Here is a 27,440-nt window from a genome sequence, read left to right as displayed (position 1 = left end):
ACATCATTAACATAAGAAAAGATACCTTTATTGCTCTCATCACAAGAAATCCAAGGGTTTTAGGAGCTTTGCGTCAGAAACGGAGGAAGACCAAATATATATATTTTTTTATTATAAATCACAATATTACAGATGTCTATTAGTTATCCAAGTAGAGGTGTTAGGTAAGACATTTGGATATTTGAGGCAGTTCAGAGGAGAACCTGAACTAAAACATAGACTTGGAGGTTGTTAGTATGAATGGCATTCAAAGCCATGAGCTTGGGGGAGATCGTGCAGGAAGTTACCCTTCACTCTTATGTGTATTGTCTCTACTCTGTGGCAGATGCCACACACACACTGCCCTCAAGGCATCAGCATCCATGGAGAGAATGAACAAGTCAGTCGATGACTAGTGTGCAGTGATGAGCCCGATGAGCTTGGCCCAGGTTCCTCCAGAACGATCCACCTGAGGTCCTGATCCTCAGCTGCCTCCCCAGGACTAAGAGACGCCTAAGAGAAACCGTGGTTGTGAAGGGCTTTGTAAATTGCTGGGCACAATTATTGGGAGTCCTGGGCTGAAGGACATTTTATTTATTCCCTGCTCATTAAGCAGCTGCCTTTTTCAGGGAAACAGCTGCTTGTTTATTTACTTTTCTGTTTTTCTCCATCCCCCAGGGTCTTCCCTGTGCCACTGTCTGGGTTTCATTGCACACCCCAGTGTATCTTACCTTTGGCCAAGTTGCCTAGAAACTGAGGTGGCTCATTCACATCTGTTACCTGGACAGTTAGGACCTGCAGGTCAGTGGCACCAACGTCATCCTTAATGTAAATTTGCAAATCAAATATCTTTGGTCCTGTTTCAAAATCTAGTTGCTCCTTTCCAGTGGTGACAACCTAAAAGTAAACGCAGATTTCTTAGTAATCACATGAAAGAGGCCTGCTTTGTATGCTTGAGTTTTGCAAAGGGATATTACTAAGAAGGAAGCAACCAGCATCCTGGAAACCATTTTTCACTCACATTCAAAGGAACGGGTAGTTTGCCTTAGTCCTTCCAAACATAAGCCCCGCAACCCTTCACTAAAGGGACTGCTGTGTATGATGCTGCTTTTCACAGGAAAGAAAAATATTCAGGAGAAATTCTGGTTGCATCGACTAGAGATGGATAGCCCAAGAATTTAAAAACCTATCGCTACTTGGGGTAGGCTCCTAGACAAGTCCTTTAACAACTCAAAATGTAGTAGGATTTTCTCATCTTTCAGAACAAGATGCTACACTTTCCTGGGACTGCTATTAAATTACATCTTGACTCATCACTCCATTCTAATTTTCCCAAGGCCACTTCCAAGAATAAACAAGGAAAGGATACATCTGCAGAAATAAGGAATGATATTTACTAACATCAACTGCCTGTTTAGTTTTGTGTGTGTGCCTTCCCATACTTTCTTCCAGTGTTGGAACATTGTTCTTGGCACTACAGGTGTTTTGGAGATGTGAGAGGGATACCAAGAACCAGCGCCAGAGAGATATCACCAGAATCTAGACTTTTGCTAGCAGGAGCCCAGGTGCTCCATGGTAGGAGGGTTCTGTGGAGGCTAGGCTAACTGGAGGCCAGTCTCTGACCTCTAACATCTACATCCCTGTTGGTGAGCTGCCAGAAGGCACAGAGTCTTTTGGGACATCAAGGATTAAATGTTTTAATTATGCTAATAGAAACTTTTAGTTATTAGTACAACTTGGGCCTGACAGTGAGGCATTCAGTATCCTGTAGTGAGGAAAGCACTTAGGTCTGATTCCATTTCCACCGCTGAACTTCTGTGTGACCTTGGGAGAGTCACTTCACCATTCCTTGATTTTGTTTCCTCATGATTAGAATTAGGTAAGTTAATTTTTGCCATGGTTAAACAGACATGTTATAATATAAGGTTATTATAACAAAGAGCTAGATCAGGGTACTATGGAAAATCAGAAGGAAGAGAGTTCATTGTAAGCTGTGTTTAGTCAGAGAAGGCTTCATGGAGAAGGCAGCAAGTATCATGTTTGACTTTGCAAGATCTGGATTGGTTAAGAGAGGACAGCCATCAGCGTGAATGAGTGTGTGTAGTGGAGGGAGAATGTACGAAGGAGTGTTGAGAGGAAAAACGAGGTAACCTTGCCTCCATCCACAAGCAGGATCAGCCTGATATACACACAAGTGGAGATGACCCGTATCAATGGTTGGCATGTGGTAAATAAGAGGCGGTATAACATAGCGGTCAAGAGCATAGAATCTGAGCCCAGCCTTCCCATTACTTAACCTTCCTGTAGCCTCAGTTTCCCCATTTGTAAAATGGAGATAAGAAGAACATCCGCTTTATAGGGCTTTTGTGAGGATTAAATGATCTAATCCATGGAAAACCTAGATGACTGGCACTGAGCAAACCCTCAGGAAAAACTGTTTAGGGAAGGTAATTTTACCAGAGCAGCTGCCTCTGTTTCCTGATTTATACCCTAGCTTCCTGCTAAGCTTAGAGTTCTCTCCTGAACCCCAAGCCTGGACAGGTCCTTAACCACAATATTGCCTATTGACAGCCCCTTTCCCTTGGGAACGAGATTTAATACCCCAGAGGAAGGAAATAGAGCAATCAGAAAAGATCCAAAAATGTTATATCTTGGAACCAAAGGAATTGGGTTGCTATCAACACAAATGGAAAAGTTGTTTTTGTTCTTGTTGTTACCGGCATTTATTAAACGTTTGCATGCCAGGCTCTTGCCAAGCCATTTTGTTAGGTATTTTAATATTTATCACAACAACAATAGGTTAGTAAAAAGTCTCCTAATTTCATACATAAGGAGACTAGAACAGAATAGAGAAGGAACTGCAAAAGGCCACAACTGAGAATGGGGGAATCTTGATTTGGTTGCGGGGAATCTTGATTTGGTTGCGGGCAATCTGGCCGCAGTTTTTGTGGTAGTAAGTCTGGTTTAAAGCATATTAAGTTCGAGGTCTGTCTGGACTAGGCTGAGCATATTTACTGTTTAGGGAAAAAACTGTTTAGGGAAGGTAATTTTACCAGAGCAGCTGCCTCTGTTTCCTGATTTATACCACAGCGCTCATGACAGTAGATGAGAACAGAGCAGAGTCATGCTCCGAGATAGGCAAATGGAAGAGGGACAGATGTGGCCTCCACTTGACCTCAGAGAGCTCCAGTTTTTATGCTGCTGAGCCCACTGTCACACCTCCCTGGCTTCTCAGAGCTATCCTTCTTGGTGCTGCTCTAGGAGAAAATCTTTTGACCAATGATCAGTCACATGGACCAATGAGGCTCTGGCATCTCTCTTGCTGGGCAATAGCGAGCCAGCAGTGGGGGTGGTAATGAGCGAGGGCTCTTGGGGCCAGCCTGCCTGATCTCAAACCTCAAGTCTGCCACCAATTAGCTATGTGAACTTGAGCAAGTTGCTCGACTTCTCTGTGCCTCAGTTTCCCCACCTTTAACATGCATATAATAGTACACCATTTCATAGTGTTGTTATGAGGATTAAATGAGTGAGTTTACAAAATGTTCAAGGGAATTCCTAATATATGGTAAATGGTTCATAAATGCGAGCTCTTATCATCATCATCATCATCATCATTATCCTCGTTCTTATCCATCCTCCTCCCCTCCCACCCCAACATCACCAGAAGTCTCAACAGCTGTGTTTGAAAGCAGAGAGGCCTGGCTTCTGTCATGATTAAAGGTCACCCTCAGAAAGCTCTGCGCAACTGAGTCCCAAAGCCAACACTGACCAGACCTCTAGGCTACAGGCCCAAAAACTTCACTGTGAGATTCATTATCCTGTAGAGTGTCAAGGTTGCCCAAGGAGGAGCCACTTCTCCCATGTTTGCCCACAGCCATGGCCCATCCTAGTATCAACTGCAGACTGTGGTGCCAGGAGGGCACCAAAACTGGGACAATATGGTGAACACTTGAGCCTAGATCAATTGAAGGGCTAAGAAATTTGCCATTTCTAGAGGTCAGGAACAGGCTAGAATTCTTTCTTGACTGACAGCTCTGCTTGAACTGCATGGCATGTGGGAAGGCCATGTCCCATACAGAAGGACTTGGGCGCTCATCAAAATAGCAGCAGTTATGCATGGCAATGCAGGAGAAGGAGCCTAAGATTGGGAGTCAGAAGACCTGAGTTAAGTTTTTATTTCATCCTTTATGGCTATGTGATCTTGGAAAAATCAATTAACCTTACTGTCTCTTTGTTATCTTTTTTCTAAATTAGAAATAAAAAAATATTTAAGTGGTGATAATATCAGTTAGTAGTTAACAACCAAGTAACAATCAAGCTATGAATGTGCTTTGGAACCTCTGCAAATTTGAAGCAGCATGATCATCATTATCATTAAAGGCAGTAGACTATAGAGACTGTGAATGAGAGCTCTCAAGTGGAAACGACCCAAAAATCTGTCAACTGATAAATAGACAAAATTCGGTATGTCCATACAGTGGAATATTATTCAGCCATAAAAAGGAATAAAGTACTGATCCATGCTATGATATTTTATGCTTATAGGAAAGAAGTCAATCATAAACAACCATATATAATATGATTCCATTCATATGAAATGCTCAGAATAGGTAAATCCATTAAAACAGAAGGTAGATTGGTGGTTGTCAGGGACTGAAGGGGTAGAGGCAGGGAAATGACTGCTAATGGAGTCAGGATTTCATTTTGGAGTGATTAAAATATTCTAACATTAGATTGTAGTGATGGTCTGAGAATATCATAAAAACCACTGAACTGTACACTTTCAGTGGGTGAATTGTATGCTATGTGAATTATATCTCAATAAAGCCATTGTCAAATTATGGTGAGAGCTCTGAAGTCAGACTGCCTGGATTCCAATTTCAGCTCAGCTACCTAACAGCTTGTAAACCCAGGGCAAGTTATTTAACCTTATTGTTAAATTTTGCTTCATTTTACCCATTGTAAAGAGAGGGTAATAACACAAATAAAATTATGGAATAATACAGATAAAATAGTACAAATAAAAATTGAGAGTAAACATGTGTAAAGCATGTTCAACTGTGTCTGGCATATACTGCATGCTCTCTAAGTATAAGCAATTGGCAAGGCTTATAGAAACAGACTAGCAACAGCTGTTAAAGAAGAGGCAGACGTCAAGGGAGCAGATAGTGCGGATAAGTCACAGAACCAGCATCTGGGACCTGGGAATGTACACTGCATGCTGAGGGGAAGCCACCTGAATGTGTGCTCCTTACATACCTGAGGACCTACCCCTTGGGTGCTGAGAATACCAGATGCTCGGGCTATGGCCCTTAAGTCATGGGTTCCACAGTGACTCTGATGATCAGCTGGGTTTAAGAACACCCAGTATGTACCGCAGGGAGGCAACCGTGCCTAGGCCAAGCAGGCTGATCCCACTGGGTCCGACCAGAACCCCACAGCAATGGCAGTCAAGACCAGGGGCAGGGCTGATGATAACTGTGGGAGGTTCTTATGCCAGCTGAGGAAAGGGTGGAGGTGGGGGACAATGAATTATAAGTAGGTCCAGACACCTGGATCCTAAAAACATCCTTAGAAGGCCTCTGAGGTTACTAGTGGAAAACATGCAATGATCAGATTTGTCCTGCCTAAGGAGGATGAAAACATTGGAAAGATTCAAATGACAAACTAGAAAACAGAGCAGTGGTGTCTTGGTTCTTGAATGTGGATGATTGGGTCTGAATTATCCAAGAGGAAACATTCACAGAGTAGGGCTGAACATTTACACTTATATTTTTACTAAGGGTGTGTTCTTCCGTATTAAATAAGTTTCCTCATAGATTTCTTTCTGAACAATTCAAAGTAAGAATCATAGGAAAGCAAAATCACCAGACACAAGTTTATCAGGGTCTGGCCTTTAAGAAGATCAATATTCAAACTATTCCACACAAAGAATCTAGTTTCTGTCAGCACACCTAACACTTGATATCATGCGAAGGTGGTCGGCAATAAGAAACAAGCCTTTTCTTTGCAACAAATTGAGCATAATGTTCAGTTGGACTGGATTAAGTAGAGAAAAAAGGTTCAAGGTCTAGAGGGGCATCTAGCACAGAAGGTTCGAAGATGCCCCAAACGGGACTTCCTGATCTTACAAGAGGAAATATTAAAGAGGAGGAAATGACCACTGATCTAGAATCACACCTGCCCCTCATCTTCAGGACCCCTCTTTGCAGATAGCTCCCATTGAGAATAAGATGGTACTTACCTCAAAGTCAGTGTCTGACAGCCAGTTCACCCTGAAGGCTTCGGTGAGAGGATTCGAGTTGATTATTAGGGGAAACCCTGAGATCACAGGTGACAGTGATGCTGATAATTTCACAGAAAACTTGTGCACTGAAGTCTCAGGTAGAGCATTCTCTGTTACGTTGCTCGTAGCAGGTAAGTGGATTAGGTGTAGTGCCTCACTTCCTGTGGATTTTAAAAAGATGCAAAATGGCATGAACACAAAGCCTTGTGATGAGAACAGGGACTTAACAACTTGTTCTGTGGCTTTAACTTGTAGCTAGGAGCAACGATGGAACCTGGTCACTCCCCAAGAACAGATTCTCTTGCCAAGAACTGGAAATGGGAATGCGAGATCTTCTCAGAGCCAGGAAAACAACCACCACCAAACAACCATGAGCTCTGCTTCTGTCATTCCGTAAACAGGACTGCTGCTTTTCTCTTGTCTCCCTGCTTTCCTTCTCTTTTCTCCCAGTCTCTGTGAAGAGCCAGGGGAAGAGAAACATGACACCTTAGCAGATAGACACCCACTTAAAGGACCTAGTCTAGCCATGACAGTGTCTCTCTCCTACAGAGCCTGGTAGTTACAAGAGTTTCTTTTTCTTCTCTGTGTGAGTGTTTGATTTATGAGGTCATCTGAGAATTGAGTGTGCATCACCGGAATGCTCCAAAATCATGGTAGATCTCCCCAGATCCATAAGAAATCTCAAGGATAATCATCGGTTATTATTGGGTGCTACAGGTGTCATGTACAGAGTTGGTCAGTACCCTTTGGTTGATAAGCTCCTGTTTCACAGAAAAGGAAATGAGATATTCAGGGAAGGCATGCGAATTGCCTTGGACTGCATTATAGACAGGAGATTTTATAATTTAAGAGAAAGTATATTTCTTTCCAGGAAAGCCTTGGGACATTCTGCTTTCTCCTTGATGCTCTGCAAGGCTTGGCCAGTACAGAGGAGAGCAACAGGTCATGTTCTTTCATGTTTTCACAATGATGGTTACTATAGGAAGTTGAATAGTGTCCCCCCAAAAATTCACATCCTCCTCAAACCTCAGAATGTTCTTTATTTGGAAGTAGAGTCTTTGCAGATGTAATTAGTTAAGAGGACATCATTACTAGATTAGGATGGGCTCTAAACCCAATGACTGGTGTTCTTATAAGGACAGGACACAGATACACACGGAAGAATGTTATGACAGAGGCAAAAATTGAAGGGATGCAGGTACAAGCCAAGGAATGGCAAGCAACCACCAGAAGCTGTGAGGTAGCATGGAACAGATTCTCCCTCAAAGCTTCTCGCAGGAACCAACCCTGCCAACCCCTTGATTTCAGACATCTGATCTCCTAAACTGTGAGAGAATAAATGTCTGTTGTTTTAAGCCATCCCATTTGTGGTAATTTGTTACACAAGACGCAGAAACTAATACAATTACAATTTATTTGATGTTCCAAATAGGGCATAATGTAAAATTCTTTCAGTCATTTACTCCTCAAAACAATCCTCTCAGATAGATATCATGTCATTATTTTACAGATGAGTAAACCAAGCTATGTAAATACAGTAGTCCCCCTTTATCCTCAAGGATATGGCCCAAGACCCCCAGTGGATGTCTGAAACCACAGACAGTGCTAAACCCTATATATACTATCTTTTTCCTATATACACATACGTATGCTACAGTTTAATTTATAAATTAGGCGAAGTAAGAGATTACTACAACAATAATAAAATAGAACAATTATAAGAATATACTGTAATAAAGGTTATATGAATGTGGTTTCTCTCTCAAAATATCTTTCTGTACTTACCTTTTCACTTAAAAGAAGCATTTTACAGCTTCTCTTTGACATATCCAAATTACCAGCATTACTACTCTTTTGCTTTGGGGCCATAATTAAAATAAGAGTTACTTGAACACAAGCACTGGGATACCTTGAGAGATGGCTGCTAAGTAACTAACAGGAAGGGAGTCTTTACAGCATGGAAACCCTGGACAAAGGGATGATTCACATCCCAAGCAGGACAGAGAAGGAGGACTACAGATGACAAGAGATTTCATCACGCTATTCAGAACAGCATGCAATTTAAAACTAATGAATTGTTAATTTATGTAATTTTCCATTCAATATTTCAGACCGCAGTTGACCGAGGGTGACAGAAACTGTGGAAAGCAAAACCATGGATAAAGGGAGACTACGTAGTAAGTAACAAAGCCAAAATGTACACTGCTGTGCTACTTCTCAGTCAGGTCCCTGATCTTGGCCATCATTAGACACCGGAGGTAAACCGCTTGCAATGGGAGGAGGTACAGGGTGACAGTGGAAGGATCTCTCCTACTTGAAGGTATAAAGTTTCTAGAAACAAACAGGATGTGGGAAAATACTGGTTTTTTTAAGAGAATGTTTTTATTTCAAATTTGGGAGAGGGGATGCAAAGAAATAATGGAAATGTAGGAAAAATTGAAATATGAACACATTCATTGATACAAACTTTCATAAATCTAAAATTATCTTATTTAGATTAAAGACTAAAATGTATTATGCATAAGTTATTTTTGCTCGTAGAATTATCCAGTTTTATTGACAAGGATGGTACAAGGACTCAGATATCAAAATAGCTGATGTTTAGGGTGATGTGAATATGAATAGGTTTTTTAATCTATTAAAATTGACTTTAGTATTATAGCATTCTTGTGATAAAAAACCAAAAGCTATATAGTATACTTAGAGCACCTAGAGGCAAATAGTTCCCAAAAATAGCTTTTCCAAATGAGCAAAATAATCGGTCGCTTTGGTGGGTTGGATTTTTTAGGCATAAATCCCTCTTGCCCTCTTTTCCCACAAATGAAAATCCCCTGCCTCCCCCCGCAGCTGTTCATGAGCATGTTTCCTATTCTATTCAGCAGGACAAAAATAGTCATAAGCAAAATGAAAGATTGGCAATTTGTCAATTTCTCCGCCCCCTCCCACCCACCCCCAGGACTTGTTCCTCAGCCAAGAAGGAAGGAAGCCTCTGCTCATATCTAAGCAAAGATATAGCTCACTAGGTTTTTCTCAAGAATTCCTTGGAGTAAGGTGGTGCCCAGCCCAAATGAATAAACTAACACCAGTAACCACTTGTGTTTACTAAGCACCTACTCACCAGGCGTTGTGCTAGCTACTTTACTGCCTAATCTCATCCACTCTCAGCACGACGTAAGTATTGCCATAGCCATTTCACACTCCTGAGATTACATACTCAGTAAGTGGAGCAAGATGGCTCTGGGGGCTAGTAAGAAAGTGGCCCCTCAACCCAGATATTAGATTTGGGTGATGAGATCTATAAAAGGCTGCTTTTGGAAAAACATAAAGAATCGTGCTGAAATATTAGCTCAATGTGGGCTCGGGTTCGAGAGGCTTGGGAAGTTCTACTCAGGGCTTTCCACTGCCTCACTCTAAACAGGCAGATTGCTGTAGCCACCACCTCAGCGTGTCTCCTTTGGGGAACGGGAAGCTAAGGAAACTGTGCCCCCCTAATATTCCTAGCTGACAGCTCCTAGTTTGCTTTGCTGGGAGTGTATCCATTGAGCTTCTTACATTAATTATAATTTCAGTAAGCCCTGTATTTGAGAGACTAATTTCACAAAAGAACCAGCCTTCCAGCCCAAGCATCTAACTTCAAGAACAGGACTCTGCATGGCTCCATGCTTTCTCCTTACATTGACAGAACTTTTCATAGTCTTCCTTGAATGGTCATATTTCTCAGGCAGTGAGGAAGATGTTTTGGAGAGAGAAGGATATCTATCCAGTGCCCCTCAAACAATTTGTGTTGGAAACTGTCTCTTCCACGAATGGATAAAGCCGGACTGTGACCTTGGATATGCTGGCATTCTTGCTGAAGATGTTCATGTGTGTCAGGGTCATGCAACTGAATTCTAAAATTATAGTAGACACTCTGGGGAAAGGTAGCTAAGCTGGGCTCTCTTGACTCTTAATTCAATACCCAGGTTCTCCAACTTCCTTGCTACTTAAAAAAAAAATAGTAGCAGCAGTTGTAATAGCAATAATAATAATAATAATAATCAGTGGCTAGGTTCCTCACCTTAAAAATAGAGCATTAATAAGACAAAAAAGTCACAAAATGTTTAACCTATTCATTATGCAAATAAGTTTAAAGGGTGTGTCCAAAGGCATCCAACTAATCAGTGGTAGGGTGAATGTTAAGAGTCAGGGACTGGCTCTCCCTAAGATACCATGTGCTTCCCTTCCAAGGCTGGTCATCCAAACTGTCTTTGGTGGTCTGAATGCTGTAGAACAAGAAAGAGGCCTTAATGAAATTTGACTTACACATGCATCTTAATTAAGAATCAAATTAAAATTGCTTGAAGCATACACTTTGAAGAAGAAAAAGCACGCCAAAGATTTATTGTCAGTCACTGAGCCCACTGAAATATCTCACTTGTGGTTAAGATCTGGATTGATGATGGCTTCGCTTGTTAAAATGAGCAAAATCACTGCTTTGCCAGAAATGGACCAACGAAGCCTTTTCCTGGAGTGCGTGTTAGAATAATTAAGGCCTCTGCAGCTTCAGTTATAGAGGAAGAAGCTGCCAACACTGGGCCTTGGACACTAAAGGTAATGATGTAGTTTAGGGAATGAGGGCTGATGTCATCGCTCCCTCTGGGTTGCAGCTGCTCTCACTTACAGCTGTTTTCTGTATGCAGGGCAGTATTCACCTGAGACTGACAATAAATATCTCTTCATTCTCTAGTAACTAATCAAAAAGGTAGTGAAAGAAATCAGAGGAAAGTGTGAAAAGAGCAACTTCAAGTTTGACCCTTGCTTCTACTTGACCTGGGACTTTGGGCTGGTCCCCTAACTTCTCTGGGGCTCTTTGTCAACCCTATCTCTCAGGACTGTGATACTATACTAACAGTGGTCATTAAACAGGGTTCAAGTGCTAAAGAAGACTCACAGGACCCCAAAAAGAATGCTTATAAATCTACAGTTTGCTACAGAAAAGGCAGCATAGCAACAACATTAAAGATATGCCTCATAATTGAAAGCTGCCTCACAACATGAGGACTGGAGCGGCCAGGGGCCAGCTCCTGCTGTACTCTTTTTCCTAAGGGCCATGACAAAATGCTCTTGCCCAGATCAGGAGCCACTAATATACCCACTAATATCTTGAAACCAGGGAGCCCAAAATAGAGTCTGCTGGAAATGTTTATATTTTGCTGGTCATGTAGATGCCATCTTGTTACATAGCCAGCTTCCACAACAGAGCGCTCCAAGGGTCTCGCCCAGATCAAGTGCAAATCATTAATCTCACTGTTATTAATGAGCAATGCTTACAGGCTGGTACAAACCACTCCCAAACTCCCAGGACCCATGCCGGGGGCTCAGTGGACAAAACTCAGGTCAATGGGCCTAGTACCTTTTTCATATTCATGCAGATCTTCCAGCTACCATGGACCCCTTCTTTCATTAAACACTTTGGTATTTTTCATTTCCATAAGAGTAATTCCCTGGAATTCCCTGAAAAAGCTAGTTCCCTGGAGGCTTTCTCAAAATGTAGACAACTTCAGTGTACAGTTTATTTAAACATACCAAAGGGGCTTTGCTAAGTCCTCTATCTTCTGGGAATGGCACATGGTCCTTTGGTACTGATAGAGTCAGAAGATTGTTTTGTCTCAACTCTTTCCACAGGTCCAGTTGAGAGTTTTGTGTAGTTTATGTTCTTGCAGGGCCTATAGTGTCTTTGAGACACTATAGTGTCTCAAAGAGAAACTGTTTCATTTCTCTCATCTTAATAGGAGGTAGAAAGGACAGAAGCTAATTAACATGACACTATTAAGCAGGCAGAAGATCTAAATTTCTGCATTTAAGGAGTATCAGTAAAAGCGAAAAAAGAAGACCCCAAAAGAGATGATGATAAACAAAAACATTTATTGGATATCCTGTAAGCATGTGGCACTCAGGGACCACAGAGCAATAAGAGATATGAAACCTGTTATTGCAGGGCTGACATTCCAGTTGAGGAGACAGGACAGACACATACCAGATGAATTACAGTAAAGTAACTAATGCCACCTTCCACTGAGCAGTTGTTCTGTGTTAGGCACTTATTAAACCATTGGCATGCATACCATGTGCAGGCAAGAGGAGTACCAGCGTGCAGCTGGAAGAGTGCCTACTAAGAGCTAGGGCAATCTGGGAAGCCTCCATGAGGAAGGTGGGGCTTGAGTGGGGCCCTGGAAGATACATAGGAGTTAGACCAAATGATAGGATACTGGAGCTTGTTATTTTGTTTCAAATTATTATGGTGATGCCTGCTTCTCATACCTTGAATGCAGGTACTGGTATGACTGTCCCCCTTGTCCAATCCTCTGTGACCCTGATATTTGAGAGTGATGGGAAGGGTCAGGTTCTTAGACTTGAAAAAAAGATAAGAAACAGTTTGTATCACAGCAGACCTTCCAAAAAAAACAGGATTTGACCTGTAGGAGCAAAAGCATGGTCTAATCATGGTCATTTGGAGAGGGAGAGATTTGAATGTGGTTTTTATAAGAAATCTCAAATATTTCTTGCAAACCTTTGTGATTAGTTCCTTTCACACATCTGATGATAAAGTTCTAAATGATAGTGTTTAGTATGAGACATTGGGTTTTTCTAACCTCACTCTTCCCCCAATGGCAATAAACGTCACCTCTTATCTCAAATGATTATGGCTATAAAAGCCTATATTTCTGGGAAAAACCTCAAATGTTTACTTCAGTTCATCTGCTCAAGGCCTAGCTTCCTCCCACTCTCTGCTGAGTCTAAAAGCCTAAGATTAAAGAGTGTTCAATATTAAGAAACTCAGTTATTTATCTTATTAGCAGATCAAGGGGAAAATCAAATTATTATTTCTATAGATCTTGAAAAAGAATTTGATTTAAAAATCCATTTTGATTTAGAGATAAATACCCTAAATAAAAATAAAAGCTTATATAAATGTCTAATTACTATGCCATACGCCTGTAACTAATATAAAATTATATTGAATGTCAACTGTAATTGAAAAAATTTAAAAATTTAAAAATTAAAACAAGATTTTGTATTCTGCATTCTCCACTATTTTTTTAAAAAGCTATTTTCTTGAGAGAGAAAAATTGGCTTAGGTGGGAGAGGCTCTGTTCATCCCTCTGGCGACCAAATCAAAGTTGTGACAAAAAGAGCAAACAGCAAGGAAAATCACCTTGGATCTAGATGAACAAGCCCAACAATTAGGGAAAGAAATTTAAAAACACCCTGCAATGGGAGGAGGTAGGTCAGAGAGATGACGCGAGGCTGCCTGGTCCAGAGCAGCTGAGTGGGACAGAGGCCATAGCAGTGGCAGCCGGCAGCTGCAGACATCTCTTAAAGGGGCCGTATCGATGACTGGACTTGTGGTGACGGATCTGCTCGCTCTGAGCACCAGTGGCAGGACTTACAGGGGGACACTGAGTTGTTGCAGTGAGGGCCAAGGCGAGACTCTGTATAGAAGTGCCGAAGGTATCCATTGTTCCTCTGTTGAGCCCTTCCCCCTCCCAGCATGCAGATTCAGTGCCATTATAGCTGAGACATCATCAAACTGGATAACAGAGGTCACTCCACCCAGAGGATTCCCTGAAACTACGCCTCCCCCAACTCGTGGCTCCATCCAAGCCACATCCAGGTGTATCCTCAGCAAGTCAGGTGCTCCTTGCAGAGCAGTGCCAAGACAGACTGGTGGCAGCTGGCCTTGGTTTCTGGCATGACCTCTTGAGGCAACTATAAACACAGCATCTGTGGATTGCTTGCTGAATCTTAACTAGTGGCCCCAGAGGGGCACAGGCTGAGGCTAAGTTTGGCCTGTCACTGAACCCCTCTCAGGACTGTGCCATTGGACACCTACTACACAAATCCACACTAATAAGACCAAGATACTTAGGAGCTTTGCTTAGCACATAGAAACAGACATGAAAAGGCAGCCAAAATGGAAGACAAAGAAGCAGAAACCATATGAGAGAAAAGAGCAGAGAACAAGAAATAATGGAGTCATGCAATCTAATGGATGCAGAGTTCAAAACACTGGTTATAAAGATGCTCAATGAACTTCCAGGAAGTGTAGGTGAATTCAGTGAGAACTTCAACAAAGAGATTAAAAATAAATAAATAAATAAAATAAAAATGGAAATGGAAATTATAAAAAGGAGCCAGTCAGAAACGAAGAACACATTATCTGAGATGAAGAGTATATTAGATGGAATAAACAGAGTGGATAAAGAAGAGAATCGAATCACCAGCATAGAAGATGGGGAAGCCAAGGACAATCAATCAGAATGGCAAGAAAAAAGAAGCCAAGACTATAACAATAATTTAGAGAACCTATAGGACACTATTAAATGTGAAAATATCCATGTCATAGAGGTACTAGGAAGAAAAAAAAAAGACATTGAAGAGTTATTTGAAGAAATAATGATGGAAAACATCCCTAATCTGGTAAAGGAAATAGACATACAACCCCATGAAACTCAGAGAGTCCCAAAAACCAGAAATCAAAAGGGGCCCACACCAAGACACATCATAATTAAAATGCCAAAGGTTAAATATGAAGAGAGAATCTTAAAAGCAGCAAGAGAAAAGCAGTTAATTACCTACAAGAGAGCACCCATAAGACTGGCAGCTGATTTCTCAAAAAAAAACTATGCAGGACAGAAAGGTCTGGCACAAAATATTCGATGTGATGAAAACCCAGGATCTGCAACCAAGAATACTTTAACCAGCAAATCTATCATTTAGAGTTGAAGGACAGATCAAGGGCTTCGGAGACAATAAGCTAAGGGAATTTATCACCACCACGCCAGTATTACAGGAAATGTTGGAGGGACTTCTTTAAGAAGAAAAAACATGTTGACAAAACAGGAATAAAGAATGGTAATAACTATTATATTCTTATCAACAAGTACCTCAAATGGAAAAGAATTAAGTGCTCTAACCAAAAGATTGAGTGGCTGAATGGATAAGAAAATAAGATCCCTTCAGATAAAAAGACACACACAGACTAAAAGGAAGGGGATGGAAAAAGATACTGCCTTGATGGACCTAGAGGGTATTGCGCTGAATGAAATAGGTTGGATAAAGAAAGACAAATATCACATGATTTCACATACATGTGGACTCTAAAGAACAAAATCAACAACACAACAAAATGAAATAAACTCATAGATACAGAGACTGTTTAGGTGGATATTAGATGGGAGGGGGATTGGAGGGAGAAAGGCAAAGAGATTAAGAGGTACAAATGAATAGTTGCAGAAGAGACATGGAGATGTAGAGCGTAATGTGGGAAAGATGGTTAATAATGTTGTAATAAATATGTAAGGAAGAAGACAGGTACTAGATTTAGTGGGGTGATCACTTTGTGAGTTACATGGATCTCTGATCAGTATGCTATACAACTGAAACTGGTATGTTATTGTGTGCCAACTATAATTGAAAAAAAATCTCATTGAATTGTATAATGTAAATATAAGCAACTGATTGTCTATTATATTTCAATAAAGCTGGGGTGGGGGAGCTGTTTTCTTAATATATAAAACATTTTACACCAAAAAGTAGTGTCATGCTTAATGGGGAACAAAACAAGAATGTACATTCTTACCATTGGTTAATAACAGTCTAAAGGTACAGGCCCAGAAATTAATTAAGAGAAAGAAACAAGGATAGAAAATAGTTGAGGAAAAGTACAAATTTTTATTATTTTCAAACCTGTAAAATGCATGAGAATCAACTGAAAATCATTACAAATAATAAGATCATTCATTTATAGTCTTTTATACATTATGATATCAATTTAAAAATACAAGGGAAGAAAAGATTTCATTTACAAATGCAGGAAAAAAAAGGGAAAGTTAAAGAATTAGAAATAAACAGAATCAGAATGTGCAAGACCTTTATAAAGGAAATTCTAAAATATTCCTGAGGAAAACAAATGGAGACTTGAACAAGTATTTGGAACCCCGTTCTTGGATAGGAAGTCTCAGCGTCATATACAATAATGACTAACGTTTCCTAAGCATTTACTACGTACCAGACACTCCTCTAAGTATTTTACTGAAGTATAACTTATAAAAAATGTCAATTACCTCCAAATTAATCAGCAAATTTAACATGATTGAATTCCATACATTATTCATATACTACCTATTCAAAAATAAGATTTAATTTAAAAACCTCAATTTCAATAATCCAAGCTGACAGCATTAAAAAGATCATCCAAGATTCTCAAAGCTCTTAAATAAGGAAGAGGGAGTGCAAGAAGCGTAGGTCGGATTTTTGACTCTCACCAGAAGGCATTTTCTCTGCCCAAGACTAAGACAATCACCCCTCAGTACCTCATTTTTTCCACAGGATGACTCGCTAGCCTCAAGTTGCCCCCAAAAGTCTCCAGAGAAAGGCTAGAATCTCCACGAAGACTGACTTGACATACACACTGAAGGGGTTCAAAACAAGTTCTCCCCAGAATGTTCCACTTTGGCATGCAGACTACTATAGGCTAAAAATAATCAAGGCCCCAAAACTTCAGGAACAGTTTCCTTTTTTTTTTTTAACTGCCCCTTTAACTGCCTAAAGAATTTAGATAGAGGTCCTGGTCTAGGAAGACAGCTATCACCAAAGGTAACTGCAAAGAATATGGGCTAAGTGTGGTGGGCTTTGGGGGAGCTCAGCAGGGCCTGGAGATCAAAATTCTCTCTGTATCCTCTAATTGTGAGGCTCAATTGCCTGACTGCCTGTAGGTCTCGTATTCTTATGGGGCCCCCATACATACATAATTAAATTTGTTTTTCTATTCTTAATTTGTCTTATGTCGATTTAATTAATAGACCAGCCAAAAGGACCTAGGAGAGTAGAAAAATTTTCCTCCCCTACAGCACAAAGCTCTGCTAGGAAAATTATTTTTCCAACCTTGGATCTTGGAAGGACTTACAGCTCAGGCCATTTAACACAAGAGAGAAAGTAAAGTCTGCACAAACGTGGGCTAGATTGTGGCTTCTTTAGGCACCCCTGTTCTTTGGGTTACCCCTACCCGAGCCTCCCAGAGCTCCCTGTTGCTGCATCATCTCATTCATCATGACGATAAGCCCACAGTTGATCTAGGCTTCCCAGAGGCAATTTCTTCTTTGGAGACCTCATCACACAATAATATCATATAAACTGAGTAAGGCAAGCGAGATGGCAAAATGGAGTTCCTACCTGACATGGCACCCAGGAGAACCAGGAAAAGGGCTGCTCCCTGCATATTGAGAGTTGACCTCTGTGCACTCTTCTAACAAATTATCCAGGAGCTGTATCCCACCTTTTATAAGTATATTTCAGAAAAGTGTATTTCAGATGCCACTCATCTTGCCCTCCTAGTTTTGTTGCCATGCAAGAAATCAAACAGAGGCTCGGTGGTAACTAAGGGAGACTTTAAACACCACAGGACTGTTTGTTCTTTGGTTACCTGCTTCCATGACCACACGGTACTCTGTCAGCTTGGAGTCCATCTTAAAATTTCACACCTATTATGAGGACAGAGAGCCCCCCAAAAGAAGCAAAGACCAAAGAAAGAACAGAGATGATAGTAAAAGCTGGACATAAGCATATTCATCCATGATGATCTCAATCACTCTGTCACCAGGTATTTTGTCTTTCTCGGACGCAGAGGTAGGAAAGTGGGAATTTTTCTGCTGACTGAATTGATGAGTCAGACTCAGAGATGGAGCCAGACCCCTCCTCAAGGTGGCGATAGACACTGCCCTTTGACTCTACCCACCGCTGCTGCCACTCCAGCCCTCAGAGAAGTCTGTGGAGGAGTATTATTGGAGGAGTGAGGCTTCTGCCCACTGGGCAGTGATGTGGCCCATCCCTCAGAGGCAGGTGCTATGCCAAATGGTGCTTTCATGTCTCATGCAGCCCGGTGCCAGGCTACAAGGCCTGGTGAGTGACTCAGCTGGGCTTGGGTCCAGCCTCCATTCATAGAAAAAGCAATGGCAGCACAGATGGTGGTGGAGCAGTCTGCCTTGACGTGGTACAGTAAGAACAGTAGTAGATACAGTGGAAGGAAGCTGGTCTTGGACCCTCTGTCCTGCTCCTTTCACCTGAGAACTTCCCATGGTGGAAGGGGAACCCTACAGCCCAAGGTTAGTGACAGGCAGGGGTTGGGGACATAGAGCCAGATCCTCCCCATCGGGGCCATGTGCAGCGAAAGTTCCCGCAGGAGCTCTAAAGACCAGATGTGCCCCCACAAGCAAACCAGCATTTAGTCACCATTGGCCATTTAGTCAGTATGAGCCCTGGAGAGAGATAGCGATGAAAGTCAGGAAATAAGACTTAAGTCGACTCTGAGATGGAAGTTGTAAAAACTATGATGGACCACGAAAGTGACCAGTAAACAAGATATTGAGGGAGATTTAACAGAGGCAGCTGAAAACAATGACTGGAGGAAAAACAAAACCATTTCAGTTTATATGCCTCTGAATTGAGACTAAGTGAGCTGGTTATAGACCCTTCTGAGCACAAGGGAAATAAGGCTTAGAGAGGTTTTAGTGACTTGTCCCAGGTCAAGCTGCTAGTCAGTGGCCAAGCTGGGGCTCAGTGTCTCCTGTTTCCCAAACCCGGGCGGTAAGGCTGCCTTCCTTCTCCTCCCATTGCATCCAAGCCCTTGGCAGACCTCTTCTAGCCTCCACAGTGCCACCTGCAGCCTTTTCTCAGTCTCGCTGTCACCACTCTGGCTAAGGTCCTGGCCTCTGGCCTGGACTGTCTCAGTAGCATCCGATGCATCCTACAGAAAACTGTCAGCTTAATTTCCCCAAAGCACAATTTTGATCACTCTCTTGCCTGCTTAAAATAACAAGCAATACTTTTCTTAGGAAACCAGGAAGTAAGATTAAGTCTGTAGGTTTCTGTGTGAGGTAGGTTAGATGGCAAAAAGCATAGGTTTTGCTGTGTAACCTTAGGCAAATTACCTAACCTTTCAGAATCTCAGTTATGCTTCTATAAATCAGGGATAATGATTCCTGCCATGGAGGATTATTGCAAGCAGTACATAAGATAATGAAGTGAAAGAGACTGACCCATAATATGGGCTCTAGCAATACTATTTTTTTCCTAATAGGATATCTATAGGACCATGGCAAAGGCTGAAACACAGTAGGTACTCAATAAACACAGTAGGTACTCAATAAACACGGGGTGAAAAAACAGATGAATAAACAGTTGCCAAGTTACCAATTCTCACCTCTCAGTTTTTCCTGTCATATTAGTTACTGTAAATAATCCATTTCATTATGCATAATTACAGCTGAAGTGATGGCTCAGATTAAGTTATGGAAAACGTCAGAATAATTAAGCCTTTGAATTAAAGAAACTCACATCTGTTTAATTTTCAGCCCGACTGCACAGTGTTCTTCATGCTGCCGTTTCACCAGGGTAGGGCGAGTCTCCCCTTCCATCGCCTTCCTGGTCCAGAGATCCTAACGGTCATAGTCTGAAATTTGTTGTGGGCTTTCACTCCTACAGCTTCTGTTTCCAGCCCAGAGGTTGTTTCTGCCATTATGATGTTCCGTTGTCCATTTGTCAGCACCCATCTCTTTCTGAAAGCATGTGGTCCCGGCACCAAGGACCCAGCTGGGCCAGAATCACACAGAGGCTGAACAGGACACTGAGGCACTAGCTATGCCTTGATCTCTTATTACTGACCTCTAGCACCCTAGTTTCTACCGGGGCCTAGCAGGGCTGGAAACTCTAGGGAAGGCACCTCTCCAGCTTTACATAAAAGACCTGGAGAGCCTTCTCCCACATCGTGTCTGGCCCAGTGATTCAGGCCCTTAAAGTATTTAAAGGGACTTACCTGAAATCCAGCTACGGCAAATGTCTAATTTATGAGCAAAGGAGTTGTGTTCTAAACATTTGTTGACTTAGAACTTGGAATACACTTTCCTGTGGATGCGTTGTTCACAGCCTACAAACTCTTACATGATCTATTATGTACTTGAAACATTATGGACTTCAGAAGTAGAAGAGCTGCTGTGAATATTCAATTAGGTTCAGCTTCTTTAGCAGGTCCATGGGCATTGCAGGGCTGGCCAGCAAACCTGGTCACCTTTATATCTGTGGGGAAGCTCTGTTTATGGTTCCCATTTGCACAGTACTAGAACTATAGGCTTCAGGACCCCAAACCCTAGGACACAGTACCTAGGTTCCAGCATTCAAACAGCCCTACATCACAGGCGCCCCTGAGGAACAGAGCTAGGCCTACACTCACAGCGATGGCAGCCATGTGATGACACGGAGCGTCTAGTAGGAATAGAAATGAGCTCTTTCTGTGTCTGCTTTGCGGGCCTGTACTCACAGGCTCACTGCGTTAACATCGCACCCACAGCTCTCTCATGCGTCTGTCTTCAGCCAGTCTCAGCAAGCTTTTCCAGGTCAGGGAAGCTCTTATACTTCTTTGTATCCCAATTGCTTCACATGGAACACTCTACCAGATGCATAGCTAGTGCTCAAAAAATGGTGGAATTAATCAATTTACTTTATATACCCTTGCCCTGTGCCATTCTCTCCCTCCCCCAAACACTCCTCCAGTGAGAGCCCCTCAGCTCTTGTGGGAAAGGAAATAAAGAAAGTCCACAGCCCCCCTCACTTCTGGAAGCCCAGGAGCACTCACTCTGACTAGCCCTGAGGATCACGAGAGGGGCCCTCTGACACCAAGGCCCTGGAGCTGCCCTCTACCCTCCGGGTTTTTAGCTGAGACCCCTGTAGTAAAAGACAGATTAACAAGTGAAAAACAAACAGAAGTGTATTAACACACATACCTCATGTAAACATGAGAGAGACCCAGGGGAAAATGAGTAACTCCTGGGTCTTAGAACTGAGGCTTGAATGTCATCTTAATAGGGAAGGGGAGGGAATAGGAAAGAGAACGGGCCCTCAGAAGAATAGATGGGATGTGTGATAGTTGGTGACAACGTTTGTCTGGGTGTGATATCCACTAATAATCTCCTTTCCTGTGATAATGGTCAATCTTCCTTGGTTGATAAAATTCCCAGGCAGGGGATTTAGGACAATTGGGTTCTTTTTGGGAGATCTGTCTTTAGGCAGATGAAGGAATTCAGAGAAAGTGTCTCCTTGCATTTGCTGTTTTATAAGTGCCCTCAGCTCAAAATTATCAATACACTGAAGCATCATATTCTGGAGTATCATGTCTAAACTCCTACAGTTGTATTTTGGGGTGACATATTCTGCTATTTTTCAGCCCTCAGGATCCACTGGCGGGGCTCCTTCCCTGGCTTCAGGGGTGGATAAGTGAATAAGCATGGTTTCCCCAGGGGTTGACACTGAATGACTCCAGGGGACAGAACTCTGGGAGCCTAAGACGATGGTGAGCATGGGCCTGAGCTCAGTTCAAGCCTCCAAAAAACTCCAGATTATTCTTACTTTTAATAACGGCTTTACTGAGATATAATGCATATACTATACAATGCATCTACTTAAAGTTTACAGTTCAGTGAGGATTTTTTTAGTGTATTCAGAATTGTGCAACTGTCGCCATAATCAATTTTAGAACATTTTCATCACCCTGCATCCCTTAACAGTCCCATGTCCCTCCAACTCCCTCCCACAGCCCCTGGCAACGACTAATCTACTTTCTGTCTCTCTAGATTTCTCTATCTTGGACATTTCATATAAGTTGAATTATACAATATGTGGTCTTTTTGACACTTCTTTCATTTATCATAATGTTTTCATGGTTCATCCATGTTGTAGCATGAGTGAGTAATTCACTTATTTTTATTGCCAAATAATGTTATTGTATGGATATCCCACATTTAATTCATTCATTCATCAATAATAGACATTTGGGTTTTTTCCTACTTTTTGGCTATTATGAATAATACTGCCGTGAACATTGCTATGCAAGTTTTTTCATGAACATGTTTTTATGTTCTTGGATAAATACCTAGAAGTTTTGCTGGATCATACAGTAACTCTTCTAGATCATTTTTTTTCTGGGGTTGGTTTTCACACTTTTATTGGGGGCTCCAAGGGGAAGAGTCTCCTCTCTGTCAACAGAGATGCTCGTAGTCTCTTTAGCCACTCCACACTTGGGTATTGGGGGTCTTGGAGTGGCTGGCACATGGGCACATTCCCATCATCCCAGAGGGCACTGTGTAGTTTGTAGGGCGTGGCCTGGTTGATCATAGTGGCATGATTGGTGTAAGGGCTGAGTGGGGCATAATTATATCTGGGCCCTCGATGATGAAAGACACGACCAACACTGGCTCCTTGGCCCAGGCATTATTGAGAAAGGCAGCAAATCTCACTGCCATCTTGGTCTCTGTCTTGTACCCTAAAAACATTGTTAACAATAGTGGGAAGAGAGCAGCAGCAGCAGTAAATGACTAATACGTGTATGTTACTTTATATATAAAGAAAACACACTTCACTTTCCTCTGACTGGCTCCTTTTCAACTTGCACATCTTCAATTAAATGTTCTTCTTCAAAGAGTCCCTTCCTTGACCACCCGTTCCTAATCATTCTCCCTCCAAGCACTTTTGTTCCTTTCACCATGATTCTTACCACAGTTTTCACTGTGTATTTCTTTCTGTGGTCATTTTACAGCCCATCCGACTGTGAGCACCATGAAGCAGGGCCATGTCTGCTTTGTTCATGATTGTAGCCCAGAAAAGATCACAGCACCATTAACTTGTTAAAAAAATGAATGAATCAACTAAGAAATGTTGGACCTGAGCTCGAATCAGTGGAAACCCAGTCCCCAGATCCCAGAAAGAGGCTATTATGGAGATGACAGTAATAAATGAACCACCAATTGCAAGCATATGAATCAATTAAAGCCCTGTTTACATTCCTTGTGAAACGTAATTACTTAGAGTTTGAATTAAGGTCAGGCTCATTGTTTACAGCCTCTTTGCATGTCAAAAAGGGATATGAATTCCACAAGATTAAAATGGTAGGCACCTCGACAAGGGGCCTGTCCTTTCTCATCCCGATGTGAAGAGGCAGGAGATACCAGTTCCTTTCATTTTCCCTCTGTAGAATCTGGAGAAGTTAAGTGTCTTGCCCAATCAGAAGGTGGGTGAGGGCAGAGCAGTAAGTCTTTGGCCTTGGACTTAGCCTTGAACCCCACTCTCCAATTTACCTTTTTTGTGAACTGGGCAGGTCACTTAAACCCCTGACTTTGCTTCCTCTTCTGCAAAGTGGGAAAAACAGTGCCTTCTCCATTACTAAGCTGATTGTGAGAATGAAAGGGATCACCTGTGTAAAATATCTAGTCCTGGCACATCATAGCTGCTCAAAAACAGTATTCCTGCATTCCAACAAGAGTTACTGAGCACTACATCATTCCTATTATTTTATCGAGATCCGTTATTTAAGGATTGGGGGCTTTTTACTGTACCACCATCATAAACAAACAATCAAAAAGGCAGTGTTTCCCTCTAGTTAAAAATTATTATCCTTTACGAAAAGACTACAAACAAGAACCTCACTGATGAATTCTCCAGTTACTGTCATTGTTCAACCACTTTAAACCTTTTTTTGGAAGAAACTATATATTCATTACAAATAAATTATAAATTAGACTTGCCCCCCACTTACAAGCTGTGATAATCAAGTTTATAGTGACAGAAAAAGAAATATTATATCATGGAAATCAATAATAATATATCAATCATTTTATCCAGTCCTTCTAAATGCCAGACTCTTTTCTACATGTTTAATATGTGTTAACTTATTTAGTCACAACGCTATGAGACAGTTGTACTAATATTATCCCCCATTTTACTAGATGGGGAAACCAAGCCATAGAGAAGTTCGATAACTAGCCCAGGGTTAGTGATAGAGCCAGGACTCAGACCCACGCAATTGGGCTCCAGAGTCTGGATTCCAGATCACTACACTGGTAGTGCCTCTGTCTCGATTATTGGCTCATACAGAACACCCGCATACATATGTCTATACATGTGTCCTTTTAAATAGAATGGTGTCCTCTCTCCTACCACCTCTTTTCTCATATTTCTACTCCTGTATCCATTGGGAAGAAACAATGTTTGTGTGCAGGAGGGGTAAAGGGAAAGAATCTACAAAACTGAAAATTAAATCTGGTTTGTTTTTGACTTGTTCTTTCCTTTGTTTATTGTTTACTGCTATAACAAGAAGACCCACTGTCAATCACTGAGCAGGTAGGGCAGGGAGGAGTTGTTTCTCAGGAAGTAATTGAAGGGGTTTCTGGAGTCTGGGTACTCTCAGCTCTCAGAGAGAAGCAGGCTTTCTGGTGTTTTAAGCTCAGGGATCACGCTAATGGGTCATCGGCACTTGCCAATGAATCATCCAGATAGACTGTGACAAAAAGGGACAGGATGAACAAATGCTTTGTGGGCTTTGTTTGGTAGATCCCTAACCCCTAAGGATCCCTAGGCAAAGGCCTGGGAATGGGGGCTGTGAAGGCAGATGACCAAGCCAGACAGACCAGAGGCTCTGCAGCGAGGGGACCCCTAATGGCTGATCTGAGAGCCATTTGCACGTGAGGGACTCTATGGAAAAGTTGGTGTGTAGAATCACCCACAAACCTAGACAGACATCAGGCAGCAGCAAGGAGCAGAAGCTCGAGAGCCCCATGGCCCTGCCCTACCGCAGGTGGAAGTCTCCTGGGCCATGGGGCAAGGGCCAGTACTACTGGTCTAACCACACAGGTCTGGACCGTTTGGCACTTGAGAATACTTGCCAGGGTAGCCAGGTTGAAGTAAAACTGAAAAGAAGAAAAAAAATTTTATTCATTGCCTCAGTTTTAGACACCCCTCTCCAAAAAACTTCAGGGGAAAATATGTTAGCAAATACTTATCTAATTATTTATGGAAGTCAATGAATTCTCTAGGCATATGAACTTAAGAAGGAAGGGGGAGGGGGAACAGGTAAATACAGGTTTTTACTCAGGTCTCTCCTATTCCTACCCCTAACGAAGGGAGTCTGGGAAGGAACCACATGACTTTTCTTTATAGGTATTTCTGAGGCCTCCAATTTGACAGGGTCCTTTCTGCCTGAGATGTTTCCACTTTTTCTGTATTTCCTCTGACTGGAGATAAAGGCTCTGCCCCTGTATGAGGCCAGGGGGAAAGGACATGGGGAATGAAGGAGCCTGCAATCCTGGTCAAGGGCTGCCTTATCTCTGCCCTAGGCAGAAGTAAGCAGTTCCAGCAAGCTGAACACAGGGTTCTCCTAGCGTCATTGCTATGCCTGCTTAAGGATGCCTGGCTGATAAGCTTAGTTGACACACCAGTGTCCCTGAGAAATTCTAAATGATGCAAATAAGCATGAAGAAAAACATCAAGAACAATCTGAGGTTTCTATGTACCCAGGCTAGAAAACAGCTCTGCTTTCATGATCAAATCCCTGGGTTGATGACTTACACTGAGGTCTGGTTGTTAGAGCTTAGGTAGAGACCAGAGTTTCCTTGGAGAGTCTACTCTAGAATAGGGTTGGCCATGAGCCATTTGACCACAGACTTTGAAAATGTGTAGTCTGTGAGGAAGAAACTGCACCATTCTAGCCATTGTGACACCCAGAGCTGGTAGAAGTAGCCATCTCTGAGGAAGGGTCAATTCAGACCTCTTCGGGTTACAACCGAGAACGTGGTATCCATAGCAGGTAAGGTTTCAGAGAAAGATAATGAGAAGACATTTCCGTAAACAGAATCAAGAAAGACATATTAGGTGCATATTTAAATATTATAATTTGAGCACATGGCAATAACTCTTTGATTGGATTAACTGACTACACATGGTGTGCACGTGTGTACGTGCATGCACACACATGCACACACACACGAGTGTGCATGTGAGGGAATTTTCTGACAAGATATTGCACTACCAGTACGTAGGATTGGAGTGGCTATGCCAGAGAGCGCTGGTCAGAGCCTTCCCATCTTCACCTTCCTCTTGGGGAATTTGTTCTCCCACAGTGCCTAGAGGGAGGAGTCTCATTTACCCTGCTCACACCACACCCCTGGCCACAGACAACTGGATCACAATGCTCAAATAACTCAAAGGATCCCAGGCCATAGGAAGGCCATATGCTAGTTATATTTCCTCCTCTTCTTTTTTTCTCTCTCAAGACATTGACTGAAGAGACATGGCAATGGTCAAATGATGGTAGTTATGTAGACTCAAACTGGGGAAGTGTGCCAATGAGTAAGTGGAAAGGCAGAAGGAAGCGGGAGACAGGAGCAGACACACAGAGAAAAGCATAAAGGAGAAGAGTCTGAGGCCCATGAGAGGCCAGAAAAGCTTGCAATCCCAACACCTAGCTCCATTCTGAGTGGTCCAAAAAGCCTTCATTGTTAATCTCAGTGTCTGGGAGTTGCCTGTTGAATCTTTGTATCCTGACAGTACCCCATTAAACTCCAACTAGTTCTAGTAGGTGCCAGTTTTTGCAACCAAATGATCTCTAAGACAGTCTGATTGGACCAGGTGAGAGAACAGGTGTCAAAGACCTCAAAGACAAGCATATCTAAGTGAGAGTTGTTGGGATGTCTGTGATTTATTTTAAAATACTTCAGCACGATAGAGTTGGTCATATTACGTATATGCTCATTTGTTTAAGCTTTAGCTTTTACACTAAGGGCCGTCAGTTGCTCTAATGGAAAATTCTCCTCCAGGGTAGTCAGCTAGTATTTTATCAGAAAAGCCACACTCCAGAGGCAGCCACCTCAAGAGCTTTGGTGATCGAAGTCTCACTGAATACCTAAGGCTTTGTTAATTAGCATTGTGAATGTCAGAAATAGATTTTTATTGTTGAAATTAGTTCATTGTTAATAAGTATGATGTATATTAGAAATGAACTCTTCGTGGTAAAATAAAGGTATTCAAGATAGGTAGCGTGGCTAAAACATTTTAGCCACGTACCATTCTTCACTGTTTGTTCCATGAACAGTGGGATAGACAGGAGATGCATGGCCAGGTTTCCCCAGGAAGGGCTCGCCCATCGACCATGGGGAGTGTGGACAGCAAACACCTTCACCTGCCCACTCCTTCAGTGTTGGTTTTTATTGCAGAGCCTCCTTGCCTGCGGCCATCCTTCTTGAGACAAGCCTTATCCATTGACTGAGCCAAGTGGAAATAAAATCCCAGTCATTCTGACTTAATGCAAGGCAATCCC

The 27,440-nt window shown here is 42.1% G+C and overlaps 1 protein-coding gene across 3 annotated transcripts in view; it reads right to left on the bottom strand.

Annotated features, from left to right (window-relative positions):
* The window catches only part of CDHR3 (cadherin related family member 3), a 60,498-nt gene extending 42,858 nt beyond the window's left edge, over positions 1–17,640 (bottom strand). For all 3 annotated transcript variants that reach the window (XM_039849067.1, XM_039849069.1, XM_039849068.1), the window contains exons 1-3: positions 17,480–17,640; positions 6,224–6,426; positions 711–876 (exon numbers count right to left, since the gene is read on the bottom strand). In XM_039849067.1, coding sequence (XP_039705001.1) covers positions 711–876; positions 6,224–6,426; positions 17,480–17,525 — 415 coding nt within the window. In that variant the 5' untranslated portion in view covers positions 17,526–17,640. The remainder of the gene's footprint in view (positions 1–710; positions 877–6,223; positions 6,427–17,479) is intronic.
* Between the last annotated feature and the right edge of the window lie 9,800 nt (positions 17,641–27,440).

The sequence above is a fragment of the Pteropus medius genome, unplaced genomic scaffold (genome assembly GCF_902729225.1).
Source record: "Pteropus medius unplaced genomic scaffold, Ma_sr-lr_union100, whole genome shotgun sequence".
Lineage (NCBI taxonomy): Eukaryota > Metazoa > Chordata > Mammalia > Chiroptera > Pteropodidae > Pteropus > Pteropus medius.
The sequence above is the reverse complement of the archived record's forward strand: the minus strand, read 5'-3'. Positions and strand labels throughout refer to the sequence as shown.